Below are 24,965 nucleotides of genomic sequence, written 5' to 3'. Positions count from 1 at the left end.
AGGGAGCTTCACTCTGTGTCTGATCCCGTGAGTGTGTGATGGGACTGTGTAGAGGGAGCTTCTATCTGTATCTGACCCTGGGAGTGTGTGATGGGACAGTGTAGAGGGAGCTTCACTCTGTGTCTGACCCCGGGAGTGTGTGATGGGACAGTGTAGAGGGAGTTTCACTCTGTGTCTGACCTCGGGAGTGTGTGATGGGACGGTGTAGAGGGAGCTTCACTCTGTGTCTGACCCCGGGAGTGTGTGATGGGACAGTGTAGAGGGAGTTTCACTCTGTGTCTGACCCCGTGAGTGTGTGATGGGACAGTGTAGAGGGAGCTTCATTCTGTGACTGACCCTGGGAGTGTGTGATGGGACAGTGTAGAGGGAGCTTCACTCTGTGTCTGACCCCGGGAGTGTGTGATGGGACAGTGTAGAGGGAGCTTCACTCTGTGTCTGACCCTGGTAGTGTGTGATGGGACAGTGTAGAGGGAGCTGCTATCTGTATCTGACCCCGTGAGTGTGTGATGGGACAGTGTAGAGGGAGCTTCATTCTGTGACTGACCCTGGGAGTGTGTGATGGGACAGTGTAGAGGGAGCTTCACTCTGTGTCTGACCCCGGGAGTGTGTGATGGGACAGTGTGGAGGGAGCTTCACTCTGTGTCTGACCCTGGTAGTGTGTGATGGGACAGTGTAGAGGGAGCTGCTATCTGTATCTGACCCTGGGAGTGTGTGATGGGACAGTGTAGAGGGAGCTTCACTCTGTGTCTGACCCCGGGAGTGTGTGATGGGACAGTGCAGAGGGAGCTTCACTCTGTGTCTGACCCCGGGAGTGTGTGATGGGACAGTGTAGAGGGAGCTTCTATCTGTATCTGACCCTGGGAGTGTGTGATGGGACAGTGTAGAGGGAGCTTCACTCTGTGTCTGACCCCGGGAGTGTGTGATGGGACAGTGCAGAGAAAGCTTCACTCTGTGTCTGACCCTGGGAGTGTGTGATGGGACAGTGTAGAGGGAGCTTCACTCTGTGTCTGACCCCCGGAGTGTGTGATGGGACAGTGTGGAGGGAGCTTCATTCTGTGACTGACCCTGGGAGTGTGTGATGGGACAGTGTAGAGGGAGCTTCACTCTGTGTCTGACCTCGGGAGTGTGTGATGGGACGGTGTAGAGGGAGCTTCACTCTGTGTCTGACCCCGGGAGTGTGTGATGGGACAGTGTGGAGGGAGCTTCACTCTGTGTCTGACCCCGGGAGTGTGTGATGGGACAGTGTAGAGGGAGCTTCACTCTGTGTCTGACCTCTGGAGTGTGTGATGGGACGGTGTAGAGGGAGCTTCACTCTGTGTCTGACCCCGGGAGTGTGTGATGGGACAGTGTAGAGGGAGTTTCACTCTGTGTCTGACCCCGTGAGTGTGTGATGGGACAGTGTAGAGGGAGCTTCATTCTGTGACTGACCCTGGGAGTGTGTGATGGGACAGTGTAGAGGGAGCTTCACTCTGTGTCTGACCCCGGGAGTGTGTGATGGGACAGTGTAGAGGGAGCTTCACTCTGTGTCTGACCCTGGTAGTGTGTGATGGGACAGTGTAGAGGGAGCTGCTATCTGTATCTGACCCCGTGAGTGTGTGATGGGACAGTGTAGAGGGAGCTTCATTCTGTGACTGACCCTGGGAGTGTGTGATGGGACAGTGTAAAGGGAGCTTCACTCTGTGTCTGACCCCGGGAGTGTGTGATGGGACAGTGTGGAGGGAGCTTCACTCTGTGTCTGACCCCGGGAGTGTGTGATGGGACAGTGTAGAGGGAGTTTCACTCTGTGTCTGACCCCGTGAGTGTGTGATGGGACAGTGTAGAGGGAGCTTCATTCTGTGACTGACCCTGGGAGTGTGTGATGGGACAGTGTAGAGGGAGCTTCACTCTGTGTCTGACCCCGGGAGTGTGTGATGGGACAGTGTAGAGGGAGCTTCATTCTGTGACTGACCCTGGGAGTGTGTGATGGGACAGTGTAGAGGGAGTTTCACTCTGTGTCTGACCCCGTGAGTGTGTGATGGGACAGTGTAGAGGGAGCTTCATTCTGTGACTGACCCTGGGAGTGTGTGATGGGACAGTGTAGAGGGAGTTTCACTCTGTGTCTGACCCCGTGAGTGTGTGATGGGACAGTGTAGAGGGAGCTTCATTCTGTGACTGACCCCGGGAGTGTGTGATGGGACAGTGTAGAGGGAGCTTCACTCTGTGTCTGACCCCGGGAGTGTGTGATGGGACAGTGTAGAGGGAGCTTCACTCTGTGTCTGACCCTGGTAGTGTGTGATGGGACAGTGTAGAGGGAGCTGCTATCTGTATCTGACCCCGTGAGTGTGTGATGGGACAGTGTAGAGGGAGCTTCATTCTGTGACTGACCCTGGGAGTGTGTGATGGGACAGTGTAGAGGGAGCTTCACTCTGTGTCTGACCCCGGGAGTGTGTGATGGGACAGTGTGGAGGGAGCTTCACTCTGTGTCTGACCCTGGTAGTGTGTGATGGGACAGTGTAGAGGGAGCTGCTATCTGTATCTGACCCTGGGAGTGTGTGATGGGACAGTGTAGAGGGAGCTTCACTCTGTGTCTGACCCCGGGAGTGTGTGATGGGACAGTGTAGAGGGAGCTTCTATCTGTATCTGACCCTGGGAGTGTGTGATGGGACAGTGTAGAGGGAGCTTCACTCTGTGTCTGACCCCGGGAGTGTGTGATGGGACAGTGCAGAGAAAGCTTCACTCTGTGTCTGACCCTGGGAGAGTGTGATGGGACAGTGTAGAGGGAGCTTCACTCTGTGTCTGACCCCCGGAGTGTGTGATGGGACAGTGTGGAGGGTGCTTCACTCTGTGTCTGACCCCGGGAGTGTGTGATGGGACAGTGTAGAGGGAGCTTCACTCTGTGTCTGACCTCGGGAGTGTGTGATGGGACGGTGTAGAGGGAGCTTCACTCTGTGTCTGACCCCGGGAGTGTGTGATGGGACAGTGTGGAGGGAGCTTCACTCTGTGTCTGACCCCGGGAGTGTGTGATGGGACAGTGTAGAGGGAGCTTCACTCTGTGTCTGACCTCTGGAGTGTGTGATGGGACGGTGTAGAGGGAGCTTCACTCTGTGTCTGACCCCGGGAGTGTGTGATGGGACAGTGTAGAGGGAGTTTCAATCTGTGTCTGACCCCGTGAGTGTGTGATGGGACAGTGTAGAGGGAGCTTCATTCTGTGACTGACCCTGGGAGTGTGTGATGGGACAGTGTAGAGGGAGCTTCACTCTGTGTCTGACCCTGGTAGTGTGTGATGGGACAGTGTAGAGGGAGCTTCACTCTGTGTCTGACCCCGTGAGTGTGTGATGGGACAGTGTAGAGGGAGCTTCACTCTGTGTCTGATCCCGTGAGTGTGTGAAGGGACAGTTTAGAGGGAGCTTCTATCTGTATCTGACCCTGGGAGTGTGTGATGGGACAGTGTAGAGGGAGCTTCACTCTGTGTCTGACCCCGTGAGTGTGTGATGGGACAGTGTAGAGGGAGCTTCATTCTGTGACTGACCCTGGGAGTGTGTGATGGGACAGTGTAGAGGGAGCTTCACTCTGTGTCTGACCCCGGGAGTGTGTGATGGGACAGTGTAGAGGGAGCTTCACTCTGTGTCTGACCCTGGTAGTGTGTGATGGGACAGTGTAGAGGGAGCTGCTATCTGTATCTGACCCCGTGAGTGTGTGATGGGACAGTGTAGAGGGAGCTTCATTCTGTGACTGACCCTGGGAGTGTGTGATGGGACAGTGTAGAGGGAGCTTCACTCTGTGTCTGACCCCGGGAGTGTGTGATGGGACAGTGTGGAGGGAGCTTCACTCTGTGTCTGACCCCGGGAGTGTGTGATGGGACAGTGTAGAGGGAGTTTCACTCTGTGTCTGACCCCGTGAGTGTGTGATGGGACAGTGTAGAGGGAGCTTCATTCTGTGACTGACCCTGGGAGTGTGTGATGGGACAGTGTAGAGGGAGCTTCACTCTGTGTCTGACCCCAGGAGTGTGTGATGGGACAGTGTAGAGGGAGCTTCATTCTGTGACTGACCCTGGGAGTGTGTGATGGGACAGTGTAGAGGGAGTTTCACTCTGTGTCTGACCCCGTGAGTGTGTGATGGGACAGTGTAGAGGGAGCTTCATTCTGTGACTGACCCTGGGAGTGTGTGATGGGACAGTGTAGAGGGAGTTTCACTCTGTGTCTGACCCCGTGAGTGTGTGATGGGACAGTGTAGAGGGAGCTTCATTCTGTGACTGACCCTGGGAGTGTGTGATGGGACAGTGTAGAGGGAGCTTCACTCTGTGTCTGACCCCGGGAGTGTGTGATGGGACAGTGTAGAGGGAGCTTCACTCTGTGTCTGACCCTGGTAGTGTGTGATGGGACAGTGTAGAGGGAGCTGCTATCTGTATCTGACCCCGTGAGTGTGTGATGGGACAGTGTAGAGGGAGCTTCATTCTGTGACTGACCCTGGGAGTGTGTGATGGGACAGTGTAGAGGGAGCTTCACTCTGTGTCTGACCCCGGGAGTGTGTGATGGGACAGTGTGGAGGGAGCTTCACTCTGTGTCTGACCCTGGTAGTGTGTGATGGGACAGTGTAGAGGGAGCTGCTATCTGTATCTGACCCTGGGAGTGTGTGATGGGACAGTGTAGAGGGAGCTTCACTCTGTGTCTGACCCCGGGAGTGTGTGATGGGACAGTGCAGAGGGAGCTTCACTCTGTGTCTGACCCCGGGAGTGTGTGATGGGACAGTGTAGAGGGAGCTTCTATCTGTATCTGACCCTGGGAGTGTGTGATGGGACAGTGTAGAGGGAGCTTCACTCTGTGTCTGACCCCGGGAGTGTGTGATGGGACAGTGCAGAGAAAGCTTCACTCTGTGTCTGACCCTGGGAGAGTGTGATGGGACAGTGTAGAGGGAGCTTCACTCTGTGTCTGACCCCCGGAGTGTGTGATGGGACAGTGTGGAGGGTGCTTCACTCTGTGTCTGACCCCGGGAGTGTGTGATGGGACAGTGTAGAGGGAGCTTCACTCTGTGTCTGACCTCGGGAGTGTGTGATGGGACGGTGTAGAGGGAGCTTCACTCTGTGTCTGACCCCGGGAGTGTGTGATGGGACAGTGTGGAGGGAGCTTCACTCTGTGTCTGACCCCGGGAGTGTGTGATGGGACAGTGTAGAGGGAGCTTCACTCTGTGTCTGACCTCTGGAGTGTGTGATGGGACGGTGTAGAGGGAGCTTCACTCTGTGTCTGACCCCGGGAGTGTGTGATGGGACAGTGTAGAGGGAGTTTCAATCTGTGTCTGACCCCGTGAGTGTGTGATGGGACAGTGTAGAGGGAGCTTCATTCTGTGACTGACCCTGGGAGTGTGTGATGGGACAGTGTAGAGGGAGCTTCACTCTGTGTCTGACCCTGGTAGTGTGTGATGGGACAGTGTAGAGGGAGCTTCACTCTGTGTCTGACCCCGTGAGTGTGTGATGGGACAGTGTAGAGGGAGCTTCACTCTGTGTCTGATCCCGTGAGTGTGTGATGGGACAGTTTAGAGGGAGCTTCTATCTGTATCTGACCCTGGGAGTGTGTGATGGGACAGTGTAGAGGGAGCTTCACTCTGTGTCTGACCCCGGGAGTGTGTGATGGGACAGTGTAGAGGGAGTTTCCCTCTGTGTCTGACCTCGGTAGTGTGTGATGGGACGGTGTAGAGGGAGCTTCACTCTGTGTCTGACCCCGGGAGTGTGTGATGGGACAGTGTAGAGGGAGTTTCACTCTGTGTCTGACCCCGTGAGTGTGTGATGGGACAGTGTAGAGGGAGCTTCATTCTGTGACTGACCCTGGGAGTGTGTGATGGGACAGTGTAGAGGGAGCTTCACTCTGTGTCTGACCCCGGGAGTGTGTGATGGGACAGTGTAGAGGGAGCTTCACTCTGTGTCTGACCCTGGTAGTGTGTGATGGGACAGTGTAGAGGGAGCTGCTATCTGTATCTGACCCCGTGAGTGTGTGATGGGACAGTGTAGAGGGAGCTTCATTCTGGGACTGACCCTGGGAGTGTGTGATGGGACAGTGTTGAGGGAGCTTCACTCTGTGTCTGACCCCGGGAGTGTGTGATGGGACAGTGTAGAGGGAGCTTCACTCTGTGTCTGACCCTGGTAGTGTGTGATGGGACAGTGTAGAGGGAGCTGCTATCTGTATCTGACCCTGGGAGTGTGTGATGGGACAGTGTAGAGGGAGCTTCACTCTGTGTCTGACCCCGGGAGTGTGTGATGGAACAGTGCAGAGGGAGCTTCACTCTGTGTCTGACCCCGGGAGTGTGTGATGGGACAGTGTAGAGGGAGCTTCTATCTGTATCTGACCCTGGGAGTGTGTGATGGGACAGTGTAGAGGGAGCTTCACTCTGTGTCTGACCCCGGGAGTGTGTGATGGGACAGTGCAGAGAAAGCTTCACTCTGTGTCTGACCCTGGGAGTGTGTGATGGGACAGTGTAGAGGGAGCTTCACTCTGTGTCTGACCCCCGGAGTGTGTGATGGGACAGTGTGGAGGGTGCTTCACTCTGTGTCTGACCCTGGGAGTGTGTGATGGGACAGTGTAGAGGGAGCTTCACTCTGTGTCTGACCTCGGGAGTGTGTGATGGGACGGTGTAGAGGGAGCTTCACTCTGTGTCTGACCCCGGGAGTGTGTGATGGGACAGTGTAGAGGGTGCTTCACTCTGTGTCTGACCTCGGGAGTGTGTGATGGGACGGTGTAGAGGGAGCTTCACTCTGTGTCTGACCCCGGGAGTGTGTGATGGGACAGTGTAGAGGGAGTTTCACTCTGTGTCTGACCCCGTGAGTGTGTGATGGGACAGTGTAGAGGGAGCTTCATTCTGTGACTGACCCTGGGAGTGTGTGATGGGACAGTGTAGAGGGAGCTTCACTCTGTGTCTGACCCTGGTAGTGTGTGATGGGACAGTGTAGAGGGAGCTTCACTCTGTGTCTGACCCCGTGAGTGTGTGATGGGACAGTGTAGAGGGAGCTTCACTCTGTGTCTGATCCCAGGAGTGTGTGATGGGACAGTGTAGAGGGAGCTTCGATCTGTATCTGACCCTGCGAGTGTGTGATGGGACAGTGTAGAGGGAGCTTCACTCTGTGTCTGACCCCGGGAGTGTGTGATGGGACAGTGTAGAGGGAGTTTCACTCTGTGTCTGACCTCGGGAGTGTGTGATGGGACGGTGTAGAGGGAGCTTCACTCTGTGTCTGACCCCGGGAGTGTGTGATGGGACAGTGTAGAGGGAGTTTCACTCTGTGTCTGACCCCGTGAGTGTGTGATGGGACAGTGTAGAGGGAGCTTCATTCTGTGACTGACCCTGGGAGTGTGTGATGGGACAGTGTAGAGGGAGCTTCACTCTGTGTCTGACCCCGGGAGTGTGTGATGGGACAGTGTAGAGGGAGCTTCACTCTGTGTCTGACCCTGGTAGTGTGTGATGGGACAGTGTAGAGGGAGCTTCACTCTGTGTCTGACCCCGTGAGTGTGTGATGGGACAGTGTAGAGGGAGCTTCACTCTGTGTCTGACCCTGGGAGTGTGTGATGGGACAGTGTAGAGGGAGCTTCACTCTGTGTCTGACCCCGGGAGTGTGTGATGGGACAGTGTAGAGGGAGCTTCACTCTGTGTCTGACCCCCGGAGTGTGTGATGGGACAGTGTGGAGGGAGCTTCACTCTGTGTCTGACCCCGGGAGTGTGTGATGGGACAGTGTAGAGGGAGCTTCACTCTGTGTCTGACCTCGGGAGTGTGTGATGGGACGGTGTAGAGGGAGCTTCACTCTGTGTCTGACCCCGGGAGTGTGTGATGGGACAGTGTAGAGGGAGTTTCACTCTGTGTCTGACCCCGTGAGTGTGTGATGGGACAGTGTAGAGGGAGCTTCATTCTGTGACTGACCCTGGGAGTGTGTGATGGGACAGTGTAGAGGGAGCTTCACTCTGTGTCTGACCCCGGGAGTGTGTGATGGGACAGTGTAGAGGGAGCTTCACTCTGTGTCTGACCCTGGTAGTGTGTGATGGGACAGTGTAGAGGGAGCTTCACTCTGTGTCTGACCCCGTGAGTGTGTGATGGGACAGTGTAGAGGGAGCTTCACTCTGTGTCTGATCCCGGGAGTGTGTGATGGGACAGTGTAGAGGGAGCTTCTATCTGTATCTGACCCTGGGAGTGTGTGATGGGACAGTGTAGAGGGAGCTTCACTCTGTGTCTGACCCCCGGAGTGTGTGATGGGACAGTGTAGAGGGAGTTTCACTCTGTGTCTGACCTCGGGAGTGTGTGATGGGACGGTGTAGAGGGAGCTTCACTCTGTGTCTGACCCCGGGAGTGTGTGATGGGACAGTGTAGAGGGAGCTTCACTCTGTGTCTGACCCCGGGAGTGTGTGATGGGACAGTGTAGAGGGAGCTTCACTCTGTGTCTGACCCCGGGATTGTGTGATGGGACAGTGTAGAGGGAGCTTCACTCTGTGTCTGACCCTGATAGTGTGTGATGGGACAGTGTAGAGGGAGCTTCACTCTGTGTCTGACCCCGGGAGTGTGTGATGGGACAGTGTAGAGGGAGCTTCACTCTGTGTCTGACCCCGGGAGTGTGTGATGGGACAGTGTAGAGGGAGCTTCTATCTGTATCTGACCCTGGGAGTGTGTGATGGGACAGTGTGGAGGGAGCTTCACTCTGTGTCTGACCCCGGGAGTGTGTGATGGGACAGTATAGAGGGAGCTTCACTCTGTGTCTGACCCTGGGAGAGTGTGATGGGACAGTGTAGAGGGAGCTTCACTCTGTGTCTGACCCCGGGAGTGTGTGTTGGGACAGTGCAGAGAAAGCTTCACTCTGTGTCTGACCCTGGGAGTGTGTGATGGGACAGTGTAGAGGGAGCTTCACACTGTGTCTGACCCCGGGAGTGTGTGATGGGACAGTGTAGAGGGAGCTTCTATCTGTATCTGACCCTGGGAGTGTGTGATGGGACAGTGTGGAGGGAGCTTCACTGTGTCTGACCCTGGGAGTGTGTGATGGGACAGTGTAGAGGGAGTTTCACTCTGTGTCTGACCTCGGGAGTGTGTGATGGGACAGTTCAGAGAAAGCTTCACTCTGTGTCTGACCCTGGGAGTGTGTGATGGGACAGTGTAGAGGGAGCTTCACTCTGTGTCTGACCCTGGGAGTGTGTGGGGGGACAGTGTAGAGGGAGCTTCACTCTGTGTCTGACCCCGGGAGTGTGTGATGGGACTGTGTAGAGGGAGCTTCACTCTGTGTCTGACCCCGGGAGTGTGTGATGGGACAGTGTGGAGGGAGCTTCACTCTGTGTCTGACCCCGGGAGTGTGTGATGGGACAGTGTGGAGGGAGCTTCACTCTGTGTCTGACCCTGGGAGTGTGTGATGGGACAGTGTAGAGGGAGCTTCACTCTGTGTCTGACCCCGGGAGTGTGTGATGGGACAGTGTAGAGGGAGCTTCACTCTGTGTCTGACCCCGGGAGTGTGTGATGGGACAGTGTGGAGGGAGCTTCACTGTGTCTAACTCTTGGTTTTTTTTTAGCCCCAATTCAAAAGATCAAAGGCTCGGTTTTGACATTCAACTCTTTTTAATGAATGCACTTTAGAAAGCATCCTATCTGGGTACACCATGGCTTGATGTGGCAGCGGCTCTGACCATGACCACGTGAAACTGCAGAGAGTTGTGGGCACAGCTTAGCACGTCAGTGAAACCATCCTCCTCTCCATGCACTCTGCCTGTGCTTCTCGCTGTCTCAATAAATCTGCCAGTATAATCAATAACCCCAGCCACCCTGGATATTCTCTCTTCTCTCCTCTCCAGTCAGGTAGGAGATGCAAAAGCCTGAAGGCACATACCACTAGGCCCAACTGCAGGTTCTACCCCACTGTTGTAAGGCAAATGAGCGGTCCCCTGGTTAGGGGGTGCCACACTAGTGTAGCAGTTAAAGCAACGCCATTACAGCGCAGGGTGCCGGAATTCAGAGTTTAACTCTGTAAGAAGTTTCCTTCCACAGTCCAAAGATGTACCGGTTAGTAGGTTAATTGGTCGTTGTAAATTCTCCTGTGATAGGTGGGTTGATGGGCGTGGCTGATTGGGTCGGAAGGGCCTGTTCCGCGTTGCGTATCTCAATAAGTAAATATAAAATGATAAGATAGATTCTTGACCTCAGAATCCACCTCTGCAGATTTGGGCAGAGTAGTTGACATGATGCATCCAGATAGGATACTTTCTGAGGAGCATCGATAACAGTTGGTGTGGGTTAATCAGAACATCTAACCTATACATTCTTTAATAGTACATTGACTTTGAAATTTTTCCGTACTGTAACTGTTTCCCCTTCTACTGCCTCAATGCACTGATGTGACAAAACGATCTGTATGGGTGGCATGCGAAACGAGGCTTTTCACGGTAGCTCGGTGCAAGTGACAATAATGAACCAACTTTCCAAATCTGTTCCCACAACAGGACGACATGGAGATCAAACCCAGCAAAAGCATCCGGATTTATTCCATGGGCCGGAAGCGAGTTATGCAGCTCGGGAGGTGCGGAGTGGAAGATTCTGGAATTTATAGCTGTGATGCTGGAGATAATAAAACCACTGCCAGACTGGAGGTTTATGGTGAGTTCGGTTTTGGTTTGGAAGGATACGAGGCATAGATAGAGTGGACAGACAGCACCTTTTACCTACAGCAAGCATGGCTACATGAGAAGGCGTAATTTGAAGGTGATTGGAGGGAGGTATAGAGGGGGTTGTTAGAGGTAAGTTTTTTTTACACAGAATGGGGGGTTTGTGGAACACACTGTCAGGGGTAGTGGTAGAGGCTGAATCATTAGGGACATTTAGAAGCTCTTAGATTGGCACATAGATAAAAGAAAAGTGGAGGGTATGTGGGAGGGAAATGTTAGATTGATCAAGTTGGAACAACATTATGGGCCGAAGGGCCTGTAATGTGCTGTACTGTTGTATCTTCTATGCAGTCTAATATCCAATACCAGGTGAGATCATTTAAGGTGGTTGGAGGAAAGTATAGGGTGGATATCGGGCTAGGCTTTTTACACAGAGAGTGGTGCGTGCATGGAATGCCCTGCCATGGGAGGGGGGAGAGGCAGATAGATTGGGGGCATTTAAGAGATTCTTACATAGGCACATGGATGATAGAAAAATGGAGGGCTATGGGCTGTAGGAGGGAGGGGTCAGATTGATTGTGGAGTAGGTTTATATCGGTTGGCACAATATTGTAGTCTGGACCACCCTACTGTTCTAATGCCAAGGAATCTACTGGTTGGACATGAAAATCAGAAAAGATTAAAGATTAGTTTTAGTAGTCACATGTACATCGAAACACTGAAGCATACAGTGAAGTGCGTTGTTTGTGTGGAATCAAAACAGCGAGGATGAGCTGTGGGCAGCCCACTGTGTCGCCACCCTGCCAGTGCTTACGTAGCATGCCCACGACTTTATATCTTTGGAATGTGGGAGGAAACCGGAGCACCAGGAGGAAACCCGCATGGTCACACGGAGAACATACAGACAATGGTGGGAATTGAACCCAAACTGACCTTGGTCATGGAGTCAGTGATCATCCCTGATCACTACAGTTCAGCAACACCATGGCCACTTGTATTGAAATGGAGTTTGTTCTGCTCTAATAGTGCCTTTTCTTGTAAAATAGTATATAATTTGTTTTACTTGTGAATTTTGCTTTATTGGATGCTACATTAGAGCCTAGACTAGCAGATCCCCCCATAGCTGCTTCCTGATCAGCAGAGTTCTTCCAGTACTTTGTGTGTGTTGCTCAAGGTTTCTAGTATCAGCAGAATATTTTTTGTCTATGGCACAGACTAGAGGGGCAGAAGAGCCTGCTTCCATGCTGTAGTATTCCATGACCCTATGGTTTGCTGCTCCACTGCAAAGTCTCGTTGAGATATAATTACCATGAAGGAGTTTAAATCTTCTGTTCAACTGGAGTTTGGAGAGCCATTCCCTCACAGCTCTCCCCCTGTGATTTCTGCTATTCACATAACATTCCTCCTCTTCTCTTCACCTACCCATCACCTTCCTCTGGTTCCCCTTTTCCTTCTCCCAAGGTCCACAGTCTTCTCCTGTCAGATTCCTTCTTCTTTAGCCCTTTACCTCTTCCGCCTATCACCCCCCACAACTTCTTACTTCATTTCCCCCTCTCCCATACACCCACCTTTCTGCTCACCTGGTCTCACCTATCACCTATCATTCCTTCCCCTCCTCTGACCACCTTATTCTGGCTTCAGCTCCCTTCTATTCCATAAGACATAGGAGCAGAATTAGGCCATCTGGCCCATCGAGTCTGCTCCACCATTCAAAAGATTGATCCTTTTTATTTCCATTTCCTCTTCGACCCCAGTTCCCAGCCTTCTCCCCGTAACCTTTGATGCCATGTCCAATCAAGAACCTATCAATCTCTGCCTTAAATACACCCAATGACCTGACCTCCACAGCTGCATGTGGCAACAAATTCCACAAATTCACCACCCTTTGGCTAAGGGGATTTTTCCGCAACTCTATTTTGAAAGGGCGCCCCTCTATCCAAAGGCTGTGTCCTCTTGCCCTAGACTCTCCCACCAGGGGAAACATCCTTTCCACGTCTACTCAGTCTAGGCCTTTCAACATTCAAAAGATTTCAATGAGATCTCCCCTCATCCTTCTGAATTCCAGCAAGTGCAGACCCACAGCTATCAAATGTTCCTCGTATGATAACCCTTTCATTTCTGGAATCATCCTTGTGAACCTCCAATGCCAGCACATCTTTTCTAAGATGAGGGGCCCAAAACTGTTCACAATACTCAAGGTGAGGCCTCACCAGTGCCTTATAATGCCTCAGCATCACATTTTTGCTCTTGTATTCAAGACCTCGTGAAATGAATGCTAACATGGCATTTGCCTTCCTCACCACCAACTCTACCTACAAGTTAACCTTCAGGGTGTTCTGCACAAGTCCCTCTGCATCTCAGATTCCTGGATTTTCTCCCCGTTTAGAAAATAGTCTGCACATTTGTTTCTACTACCAAAGTGCATGGACACGCATTTTCCAACATTGTATTTCATTTGCCATTTTTTTGCCCATTCTCCTAATCTGTCTAAGTCCTTCTGCATCCTTCCTGTTTCCTCAACACTACCTGCCCCTCCACCAATCTTCGTATCATCTGCAAACTTGGCAACAAAGCCATCTATTCCATCATCTAAGTCATTTACATACAGCATTAAAAGAAGCAGTCCCCACACCGACCCCATTCCCATCCTGATAGAATGTCTCAGTGAAAAACATCATCTGTTTATTGCTTCCACGGATGCTGCCTGACTTGCGAGATTTCCCTCGGTGTTTTATGTGCATGTTGCTCTGACCTATTCCTTCCCGTTTGCAGCGACCATCTTATGTGCTCCCCTCACAGAACGGGAAGTCCGCATTGTGAAGCATCTGGAGGACCTGGAGGTACGGGAGAATGACAACGCAGTGTTCGTCTGCGAAGTTTCCCACGAGGGAGTGAAGGGCGAGTGGTTGAAAGACGGAGAGAGAATCAAGTCCAACAACACAGTCAAAATAAGACAAGAGGGTATGGCCTGAGAAATTGCTGTGAAAAACATCATTCATACAGTGAATGGTAGGGCACCGAGGAATGCATTAGAACAGAGGGATCTGGGAATACAGGCCCATAGTTCCTTGAAAGTGGCATCTTAAAGAGATACAAGAGGGCTTTTGGCATGTTGTCAGCCATAAATCAGTTGGTTACAGGAGTTGGGATGTTATGTTGAAGTTGTGTAAGATATTGTTGAGGCTTAATTTGGAGTATTGTGTGCTGTCTGATCATCTAACTACAGGAAAGATTTAAATAATCAAAGAACCAGAGGAAATTTACAAGGATGTTGCCTGGACTTGAGGACCTGAGTTATATGTTAGGACTATTCCCTGAAGTATAGAAGGATAAAATGAGATTTGATAGAGGTATACAAAATTCTGAGGGATATAGGTAGGGTAAATGTAAGAAGGCTTTTTCAGTTGAGGTTGGGTGAGCCTATAACTAAAGGTTGTGGTTAAGGGTGAAAGGTGAAATATTTAGAGCATAAGAGCATAAGACATTGGAGCAGAATTAGACCATTTAGCCTATCGTGTCTGTTGATACATTTCCCTCTCTTCCCCATTCATCTGTCTTCTCGCCATAACCTTTCACGCCTTAACTTGTCAAGAACCTGTCAACTGCTGCCTTAAATACACTGAATGATTTGTCCTCCACAGCTGCCTGTGGCAATGAATTCCACAGATTCACCACCCTCTGGCTAAAAAAATTCCTCCTTATCTCCATTCTAAATGGACATCCCTCTGTTCCTAGACTCCCCCACTTGAGGAAACATCCTCTCTACATCCACTTTATCAAAGCCTTTCAACATTTGATAGGTTTCAATGAGATCCCCCTCTTTATTTACTAAGTTCCAGCAAGCATAGGCCTAGAGCCATCAGGCGCTCCTTATATGATAAGCCTTTCAATCCCGGAACATCTTTTGAACCCTCTCCAATATCAATACATTTTTTTTAGATAAGGGGCCCAAAACTGCTCACAATAGTTCAAGTGAGACCTCACCAGTTGCTTCTAAAGCCTCAGCGTTATATCCTTGGTTTTATATTCTAGTCCTCTCCAAATGAATGCTAACATCACATTTGCATTCCTCATCACCAACTCAACATGCAAGTTAACCTTGAGGGAATCCTACACACGGGCTCCCAAATCCCTTTGCACCTCGGATTTTTGAATTTTCTCCGTGTTTAGAAAATAGTCTACACTTTTATTCATTCTTTCAAAGTTCATAACCGTACACTTCCTGACACTATATTCCACCCGCCACTTTGCACTTTCTCCTAATCTATCTAAGTCCTTCTGCAGTCTTCCTGTTTCCCCTCCACCTGTCTTTGTATCATCTGGAAACTTGGCCACAAAACCATCAATTCCAGTAACCAAATCATTGCCATACAACATAAAAAGAAAAGGTCTGAATGCTGACCCCCGCAAAACACCACTAGTCACTGGCACCCAATCAGAAAAGGCTCCCTTTATTCCCTCTCTTTGCCTCCTGCCAATCAGCCAATCCTCTATCTATGCTAGTATCATTCCTGTAATACCATGGGCTCTTATCTTGCTAAGCTGCCTCATGTGTGGCACCTTCTGAAAATCCAAGCACACAACATCTACCAATTCTCCTTTGTCTATCCTGCTTGTTATTTCCTCAAAGAATTCCAACAGATTGTCAGGCAAGGTATTCCCTTAAGGAAACCATGTTGACTTTGGCGCATTTTATTATGTGCCTCCAAGTATCTCAGAGCCACATCCTCAACTCCAACGTATTCCCAACCACTGAGGTCAGGCTAAGTGGCTTATAATTTTCATTTTGCTTCCCTCCCTTCTTGAAGAGTGAAATGACATTTGCAATTTGCAATTTTCTATTCCTCCAGATCCATGCCAGAATCTAGTGATTCTTGAAAGATTGTTACTAATGCCTCCACGATCTCTTCAGCCACCTCTTTCAGAACCCTGGGGTGTACACCATCTGGTCCAGGTGACTTATCTACCTTCAGATCTTTTGGTTTGCCAAGCACCTTCTCCGTAGTAAAAGCAACTGCACTCACTTCTGCCCCCTGACACTCTCAAACCTCTGGTATATTGCTGGTGACTTCCACAGTGAAGACTGATGCAAAGTACTTATTCAGTTCATCTGCCATTTCCTCGTTACCCATTCCTATCTCTCCAGCGTTATTTTCCAGTGGTCCAGTATCTACTCTCACCTTTCTTTTACTCTTTATATTATCTGGAAAAAGCATTTGGTATCCTCTTTGATATTATTGGCTAGCTTACCTTCACATTTCATCTTTTCGCTCCTTATGGCCTTTTCAGATGCCTACTGTTGGTTTTTAAAAGCTTCTCAATCCCACTAATTTTTGTTCTATTATGTGTTCTTTCTTTTGCTTTTAAGTTGGCTTTGTCTTCCCTCGTTAGACACAATTGTGTCAACCTGCCTTTTGGATACATTTTCTTCTTTGGGATGTATATGTCCTGTGCCTTTCAGATTTTCCCCAGAAACTCCAGCTATTGCTGTTCTGCTATCATCCCTGCTAGTGTCCCCTTCCAAACAATTTTGGCAGGTCCTCTCTCATGCCTCTGTAATTTTCTTTACTTTATTTAGTACTGATACATCTGAATTTAGTTTCTCTCTCTGAAATTGAATTCTTATCATATTATGATCACTGCCTCCTAAATGTTCTTTTACCTTAAGCTCCCTAACCAAATCACAAGACCCAATTCCGAATTGCTGATCCCCGAGTGTGCTCAGTCACAAGCTGCTCTACAAAGCAATCTCGTAGGCACTCTACAAAACCTCTCTCTTGGCATTCAGCCTGATTTTTCCCCATATACCTGGATATTGAAATCCCCATGACTATTGTCACATTGCCCGTTTGTTGCGCATTTTCTATCTCCTGTTGTAATTTGTAGCTCACATTTAAGGGTCCTGAGAGGCAAATTCTTCTTACGGAGGGTGGTACGAGTGTAGAACAAGCTATCAGAAGAAGAGTGGTGGATGTGGGTTTGATCGCAACATTTAAGAGAAATTTGGGTAAGTACATGGATGGGGGTGGGTATAGATCAATAGGACTAGACAGTGTGATAAGGCGGCATGGATTAGATGGACCAAAGAGCCTGTTTCTCTGCTGTAGCGCTCTATGACTCTAAGGAGTTAATTGGATGAGGTACTTTCAACATGGACGTTCCTTTCAAACCTAGAAAGTTTCTATGGAGAGATTCTGTCCAGATGCTGGAAAGCAGGCTTCTATACACTAAGTACATTTGCCCGAACTACCTCTGTATCCTCCCACACTTTACCTATTTTGGTGCTTGATGGTAAATTGGTTTATTATTGTCACAGGTACCAGGGTCCAGTGCAAAGGTTGTCTTGTATACTGCTGGCACAGACCAATTGATTACACAGTGCATTGAGGTACTACAATTGAAAACACAACAGAATGCAGAAAAAAAGTGTTACATTTTGCAGTGGAGGTAGGTGATAAGATGCAAGGTTGAAATCAGGTAGATTGTGAGGTCAAGAGTCCATCTTATCATACTAGGGAACTGTTGAATAGTCTTCTAACAGCAGGGTCTTTGAGCCTGGTAGTACAGCCTTTCAGGCTTTTCTGTTTTCCGCCCGATGCAAGAGGGGAGAACAGAGAGTGTCGAGGGTGGGTGGGGATTTTGATTTTGTTGGCTGTTTTACCGAGGCAGCAAGGAGTGTAGACAGAGTGCATTCAGTGATGGCTAGGGCTCTGCCGTTTCTTGCGGGCTGAGCAGTCACTGTACCAAGCTGTGATGAACCCGGATAGGATGTTTTCTATGGTGCATCCATTTAAAGTTGGTGAGAGCCAACTTGGACCGTTTAATCTTTTAGTTGTGGTCGATAAACTTTCTCTTTCCAAACATCCAGGGACCAAACATTTCTTGCTGATCTGCAAGGTGAAGGCTGAGGATGCGGGAGAGATCCAATTCACAGCAAAGAGCGTTGAGTCCACAGCTCACCTGGACATTAATGGTAAGTCTTTTGTTTTTGGGCGCTCAATGACAGGAACCCAAGGTACTGGGTTCAATCCCCAGTTCAGACACCTGACTCCAAAATCTGGGCTGACCCTCCAAAGTACAATATCTCTCATCAATTTTGGATAAAATATTTCACAAAGGCTCCCTCCCTCCCTCCCTCCACTGCACCCAACCCATCTACCCCACTCATTCACGTGGACATCAAACATCCATCGGACTTCCTTGCAAAGCTGATTTTTGGGGTGCTTTCTGCAGTGATCCTCAACTTACAGCGAACAAGTTGAAATTGTCTGATCACAGGCTGTCGGCTTAATGGGTTATAAATCAGCTGCTGCCCTCCCTGCTCTACCAAAGTCTTTCAAAGAATTATACAACACGGAAACAGATCCTTTGCCGAGCTCATCCACACCAACTGACGTCTCTCCAAGCCATTCATATTTGCCCATATCCCTCTAAACTTTCCCTGCCCATTTACATTATAAACACAAGAGATTCTATAGATGCTGGAAATATTGAACAACACACACAAAATACTGGAGGAACTGAGTAAATTAGGCCCTTCATTAGGACTTGACTCAAAATGTCGGCAGTTTATTCCTCTCCATAGATGCTACTTGACTTGCTGAGTTGGAACATAGAACATGGAACTGCACAGTACAGGCCCTTCGGCCCACAATATTTTCCTGACCCTTTAACCTACTCTAAGATCAATCTAGTCCTTCCTTCTGACATAGGCCTCCATTTTTCTTTCTTCCACATGCCTATCTAAGAATCTCTAATGTGTTAGTGCGACACTATTACAGCTCAGGCATTTTGGAATTTGGAGTTCAATTCTGCCACAGTCTGTAAAGAGTTAGTATGTTCGCTCTATGAACAATGCAGGTTTCCTCTGGGTGCTCTGCTTTCCACCCACAGTCTAAAGGCATATGAGTTAGTAGATTAATTTGTCATTGTAAATTGTCCTGTGATTAGGCGAGTGTTAAGTAGGTGGGTTGCTCGGCAATGCTGCTCTTTGGACCAGAAGGGCCTGTTCCGCATGGTATCTCCAGATAAACAGAGTTTCTAACGTATCTATCTGTCTCTACCATGGTATCTCCAGATAAACAGAGTTTCTAACGTATCTATCTGTCTCTACCATGGTATCTCCAGATAAACAGAGTTTCTAATGTATCTATCTGTCTCTACCATGGTATCTCCAGATAAACAGAGTTTCTAACGTATCTATCTGTCTCTACCATGGTATCTCCAGATAAACAGAGTTTCTAATGTATCTATCTGTCTCTAACATGGTATCTCCAGATAAACAGAGTTTCTAACGTATCTATCTGTCTCTACCATGGTATCTCCAGATAAACAGAGTTTCTAACGTATCTATCTGTCTCTACCATGGTATCTCCAGATAAACAGAGTTTCTAACATATCTATCTGTCTCTACCATGGTATCTCCAGATAAACAGAGTTTCTAACGTATCTATCTGTCTCTACCATGGTATCTCCAGATAAACAGAGTTTCTAACGTATCTATCTGTCTCTACCATGGTATTTCTAGATAAACAGAGTTTCTAACGTATCTATCTGTCTCTACCATGGTATTTCTAGATAAACAGTTTCTAACGTATCTATCTGTCTCTACCATGGTATCTCTAGATAAACAGAGTTTCTAACGTATCTATCTGTCTCTACCATGGTATTTCTAGATAAACAGAGTTTCTAACGTATCTATCTGTCTCTACCATGGTATCTCCAGATAAACAGAGTTTCTAACGTATCTATCTGTCTCTACCATGATATCTCTAGATAAACAGAGTTTCTAACGTATCTATCTGTCTCTACCATGGTATGTCTAGATAAACAGAGTTTCTAACGTATCTATCTGTCTCTACCATGGTATCTCCAGATAAACAGAGTTTCTAACGTATCTATCTGTCTCTACCATGGTATCTCTAGATAAACAGAGTTTCTTACGTATCTATCTGTCTCTACCATGGTATCTCCAGATAAACAGAGTTTCTAACATATCTATCTGTCTCTACCATGGTATCTCTAGATAAACAGAGTTTCTAACGTATCTATCTGTCTCTACCATGGTATCTCCAGATAAACAGAGTTTCTAACGTATCTATCTGTCTCTAACATGGTATCTCCAGATAAACAGAGTTTCTAACGTATCTATCTGTCTCTACCATGGTATCTCCAGATAAACAGAGTTTCTAACGTATCTATCTGTCTCTACCATGGTATCTCCAGATAAACAGAGTTTCTAACATATCTATCTGTCTCTACCATGGTATCTCCAGATAAACAGAGTTTCTAACGTATCTATCTGTCTCTACCATGGTATCTCTAGATAAACAGAGTTTCTAACGTATCTATCTGTCTCTACCATGGTATTTCTAGATAAACAGAGTTTCTAACGTATCTATCTGTCTCTACCATGGTATCTCCAGATAAACAGTTTCTAACGTATCTATCTGTCTCTACCATGGTATCTCTAGATAAACAGAGTTTCTAACGTATCTATCTGTCTCTACCATGGTATCTCCAGATAAACAGAGTTTCTAACGTATCTATCTGTATCTACCATGGTATCTCTAGATAAACAGAGTTTCTAACGTATCTATCTGTCTCTACCATGGTATCTCCAGATAAACAGAGTTTCTAACGTATCTATCTGTCTCTACCATGGTATCTCTAGATAAACAGAGTTTCTAACGTATCTATCTGTCTCTACCATGGTATCTCCAGATAAACAGAGTTTCTAACGTATCTATCTGTCTCTACCATGGTATCTCTAGATAAACAGAGTTTCTAACGTATCTATCTGTCTCTACCATGGTATCTCCAGATAAACAGAGTTTCTAACGTATCTATCTGTCTCTACCATGGTATCTCTAGATAAACAGAGTTTCTAACGTATCTATCTGTCTCTACCATGGTATCTCCAGATAAACAGAGTTTCTAATGTATCTATCTGTATCTACCATGGTATCTCCAGATAAACAGAGTTTCTAACGTATCTATCTGTCTCTACCATGGTATCTCTAGATAAACAGAGTTTCTAACGTATCTATCTGTCTCTACCATGGTATCTCTAGATAAACAGAGTTTCTAACGTATCTATCTGTCTCTACCATGGTATCTCTAGATAAACAGAGTTTCTAATGTATCTATCTGTCTCTACCAGCACCCCAGCAGCACATTGCATACACTCATCACTCTCTGTGCTTATATTAAAAAAAGATCTAACTCTGACATTCCTCCTATACTTCTTTTCCATCATCTTAAAATTACGCCTCCTTGTATTAGTCATTTCCACCCTGGGGAAAAAAGTCTCCCTGGCTGTTCATTCAATCTATGTCTCATGTCATCTTGTCAAGTCCTCCTTAATTCCAAAGGGAAAAAAACCCTAGATTAGATGCTCTCTAATCCAGACAACTTTCTTGTAGATCTCCTCTGCACCCCCTCCAAAGCTTCCACGTGCTTCCTATAGTGAGGTGACCAGAACTGAACACAATACTCCCGGTGTGGTCTAGCCAGAGTTTTAGAAAGCTGCTTCATTACCTCAAGGCTCTTGAACTCATTCCCATGACTAATGAAAGCCAACACATCCCTATCACCATGAGTGGCAACTCTGAGGGACCTACGGACTTAGACCCCAAGATCCCGCTGTTCCTCCATGTAGCTGTTGAGTTGTAGAGTCATAGAGAATCAGGGCATTGGAGCACTTCCCAGATCCTCAGGAGAGTAGCTGACATAATCAAGGACACCTCCCATCTCGGTCATTCTCGATTCTCCCCCTCCCATCTGAAACCAGGTACAGCAGTTTGAGAACATGTACCACCAGGCTCAAGGACATCTTCTCTCCCACCATGTCTCTCATACAATAAAGATGAGCTCATGAACTCCCAGTCTACCTCGTCGTGGCCCTTGAACCATATTTGTCCACCTGCACTGCACTTCCTCAGTTACACACTGTTCTGCATAGACAGAGTGGGGAGCCAGGGATCTGTTGGCTAATACCAGGGGCATAATTTTAAAGTGATTGAAGGATTTTACACAGAGAGTGGCGGGTGTGTGGAATGTGCTGCCAGGGGTGGTGGTACAAGTAGATACATTACAGGCAGGTAAGAGACTCTTAAATAAGCACATGGATGAAAGAAAAATAATGGGCTAAGGAGGAGTTAGATTGATCTTGGAGTGGGTTAAAAGGTCAACATAATATTGTGGGCTGAAGGGCCCATATTCTATGTCATTGCTTTCTTTTTTTACTATCTCGATGTAATTATGTTTGGGATGGAATACAAATTAAAGCTTTACATTGTATCTCGGCACATGTGACTGTAATGTGCATTGGATGTCTGTCAGACCAGCATCCAGATAGGGGAAGATGGGGTAAACTCAGTTGATGGGTCTATAGGGTGGGACTATAGGACTCCGGGGGGAAAAAGTTAAAGGAAGGACACCACAGGCCTGAGGTACTTGAAGAGGAAGGGTTCTGAAGGGGCATCTCCCAGTGTACAGTCTGGGCACAAACAGCACACCTGGAGAAGAACCTCAGCCCGAAACATGCAGCTTAAAGATAAAGTGGGAGATACCCGTGCTGTATGACTGTATAATGCCATTTTAGTGCCATGGAGTCATACAGCATGGGAAAGGTCCCTTCAGCCCAACTTGTCCATGCCAACCAACATTCCTTTCTAAGCGAGTCCCACTTGGCCAATTTAGCCCATACCCCACTAAGCCATAAGACCATAAGGTATAGTAGAATTAGGCCATTTTGTTCATCGAGTCTGCTCCTGCCATTTTATCATAGCTGATTGATTTCCCTCTCAGCCCCAGTCTCCTGCCTTCTCCCCATATCCCTTCATGCCCTGACCAGCCAAAATCTATAAACCTCAGCAATCCAGAGATTAATACCCTGGAGGTCCTGTTTTTCAGCTTGCTACCTAGCTCCCTAAAATCAGGACTCTCCTTTTCTACCCATGTCATCGGTGCCATTAGGTATCAGTACTTCTGGCTGCTCACCCTCACCCTTTAGAATGCCATGGACCTGATTCAAGACATCCCTGACCCTGGCATCTGGGGGGGGGGGGGGCAACATGCCATCCAGGTGTCTCCATTATGTCTCCAGAATCACATCTCTATTCCTCTAACTATGGAAATTCTTACCTCCACTTAAGTCCTCTTCACCTCTCTTCTCTTCTGAGCCACAGCACCAGACTCTGCTACTGCGGCTGTCCTCTGCAGGCCATCCCCTTAAACAGTATCTAAAGTGGCATACCTATTACTGAGTGTAACGGCCACAGGTGTCCTCTGTACTGGCTGACCCTTTCCTATCTGCGTACTTGTCCAAGTAGAGTTGAGGGGAGAGTTGGTCGTGTGGAAGTTGCAGCAAGGTAAGGGTCCAGGTAAGGAAGGTTTACAGATAGTCAACCCTGGCAAGTAAAGCCTTTGAAGTTTCCCTTTGCTCAACCGGGGACCAGAGCCATGCCAAGGTAAGATAAAGATGCAAATAAAGGGATCTAGGGTGACATTTAATAGTGGTCAGTTGCTTTATTAATTCTGAAGTACTATTGGCCTTTAAGGTTGATTTTCTATTTGATATTAATACTTGTATTGCTTGGTGATCGATAAGTAATTTGAACTTACACAAGGTCATGATCATATCTGCTTAAAATTTCTGTTTAAAAATGGCATTTCTGTGTTCAAGACAGCACAGTGACAGGGGCCAACCTGTTCTCCTTGTGCACAAGCAAATAAGTGGGATTGAGGAACGAGTGTGAGTTTTCAGAATCCAGTTAATTGGCGACAAGAGTTGCCTGCATTTGGGAGGGCACCAGCCCATGGGATAAGACATAGGAGCAGAATTGGGCCATTTGAGCCATTGAGTCTGCTCCGCCATTCCATCACGGCGATTTATTATCAACTCCATTCTCGTCATAACCTTTGATGCCCTGACTAATCAGGAACCCATCAATCTTTGCTTTAAATATACCCAACTTGGCTTCCACAGCCATTGGTGACAATAAATTCCACAGGTTTACTGCTCTTTGGCTAAAGAAATTCCACCTCATCTTTTCTAGAGGGACAACCCTCTATTCTGAAGCTGTGCTTCTGGTCCTAGACTCCCCACTATTGGAAATATCCCCTCCAAGTCCACTCTATTTAGATCTATCAATATTTGGTAGGTTTCTATGAGATCTCTCGTCCTTCTTCTAAACTCCAGTCAGTAGAGGCCCAGAACCATCAAATGCTCCTCATACTTAACTCTTAAATTCCTGGGATCATTCTTGGAACATTTTCTGGACCCTCTTCAATGCCAGGACATCCTTTCATAGGCTTAGTGTCTCTGCCTCCTCCCCAGAGCTGCCAATTAAGATTGTGAAACCACTGCGGGACAAGACTGCACTGGAGAAACACAAGGTCATTCTGGAGTGCAAAGTGTCCAAGCCCCGGGCGAGGGTGCGCTGGTACCGTGGCGACGAGGAACTCCATCCGACAGACAAATACGAGATCTGCAGTGAGGACTGCTACCGTAAGCTGGTCATCCACAATGTCAGCTTTGAGGATGAAGATACCTACACCTGTGACGCCTTCGATGACATCTCGTCTGCCAAGGTCCTGGTGGAAGGTACGTTGGTAAAGTCCTTTTGCCCCTTCTTGTGCTTGGAGCAGGTTCAATGGGCTAAATGACCTAACTCTGCTCCTGTCTTATGATCCTTATAACATGCTGTTCCATAAGACATGGGTGCAGAATTAGAGCTGCTTAGGGGTTGATGGAAACAAAATTAACTGGAGAATTGGCATAGAATTAGAGTCATAGAGCCAATCTGCTGAAAATGGGCCCTTCGGCCTAACTGCTTCATGCCCACCAAGATTGTCATCTAAACTAGTTGCATTTGGCCCATATCCCTAGAAACTAGAGGGCTCCCAACCTTTTTTATGCCTCATACCAACGCCATTTAGCAAGGGGTCTGTGGACCCCCTTCTGAATCTTTCTTATCCATATATTTCAACCATTTCCTCTGGCAGATCATTCAACATATTGACCACCCTCTGGATGAAAAAGTTGTTCCTCAAGTTTCTACTAAATCTCTGCCCGCTCACCTTAAATCAATGCCCTCTAGTGCTTGATTCTCCAAACCACAAATACCTTCATTTCCTATAAGTAACACTCTATCGATCTATGAATTTTCTATCCATGTATCAGTCCAAGTGTCCTTTAAATGTTTTTATTGTACCTGTCTCAACCATTTGGCAGCTCAAGTCCATGTACCTACCCCCTTCTGCATGAAAAAGCTGGCCTTCTAAGTTGGTCCCAACTTCCCCTTAAGTCCACAGCCAATTCCTTGGTCAAGGTAGTTGTTGCCTCCTCGTCGCCATCTGAGATTTTGCCATTA

At 48.1% G+C, this 24,965-nt stretch overlaps 1 protein-coding gene across 3 annotated transcripts in view; it reads left to right on the top strand.

The window, feature by feature from the left end:
* LOC132392948 (obscurin-like protein 1) overlaps positions 1-24,965 on the top strand; it is a 225,440-nt gene that overhangs the window by 143,579 nt on the left and 56,896 nt on the right. For all 3 annotated transcript variants that reach the window (XM_059967558.1, XM_059967557.1, XM_059967556.1), the window contains exons 26-29: positions 10,426-10,579; positions 13,360-13,548; positions 17,456-17,560; positions 23,930-24,196. In XM_059967558.1, coding sequence (XP_059823541.1) covers positions 10,426-10,579; positions 13,360-13,548; positions 17,456-17,560; positions 23,930-24,196 — 715 coding nt within the window. The remainder of the gene's footprint in view (positions 1-10,425; positions 10,580-13,359; positions 13,549-17,455; positions 17,561-23,929; positions 24,197-24,965) is intronic.

Source organism: Hypanus sabinus, chromosome 4 (genome assembly GCF_030144855.1).
Source record: "Hypanus sabinus isolate sHypSab1 chromosome 4, sHypSab1.hap1, whole genome shotgun sequence".
Classification (NCBI taxonomy): Eukaryota; Metazoa; Chordata; class Chondrichthyes; order Myliobatiformes; family Dasyatidae; genus Hypanus; species Hypanus sabinus.
Note: the sequence above shows the minus strand (reverse complement) of the source record. Positions and strands in the feature narration are given on the sequence as shown.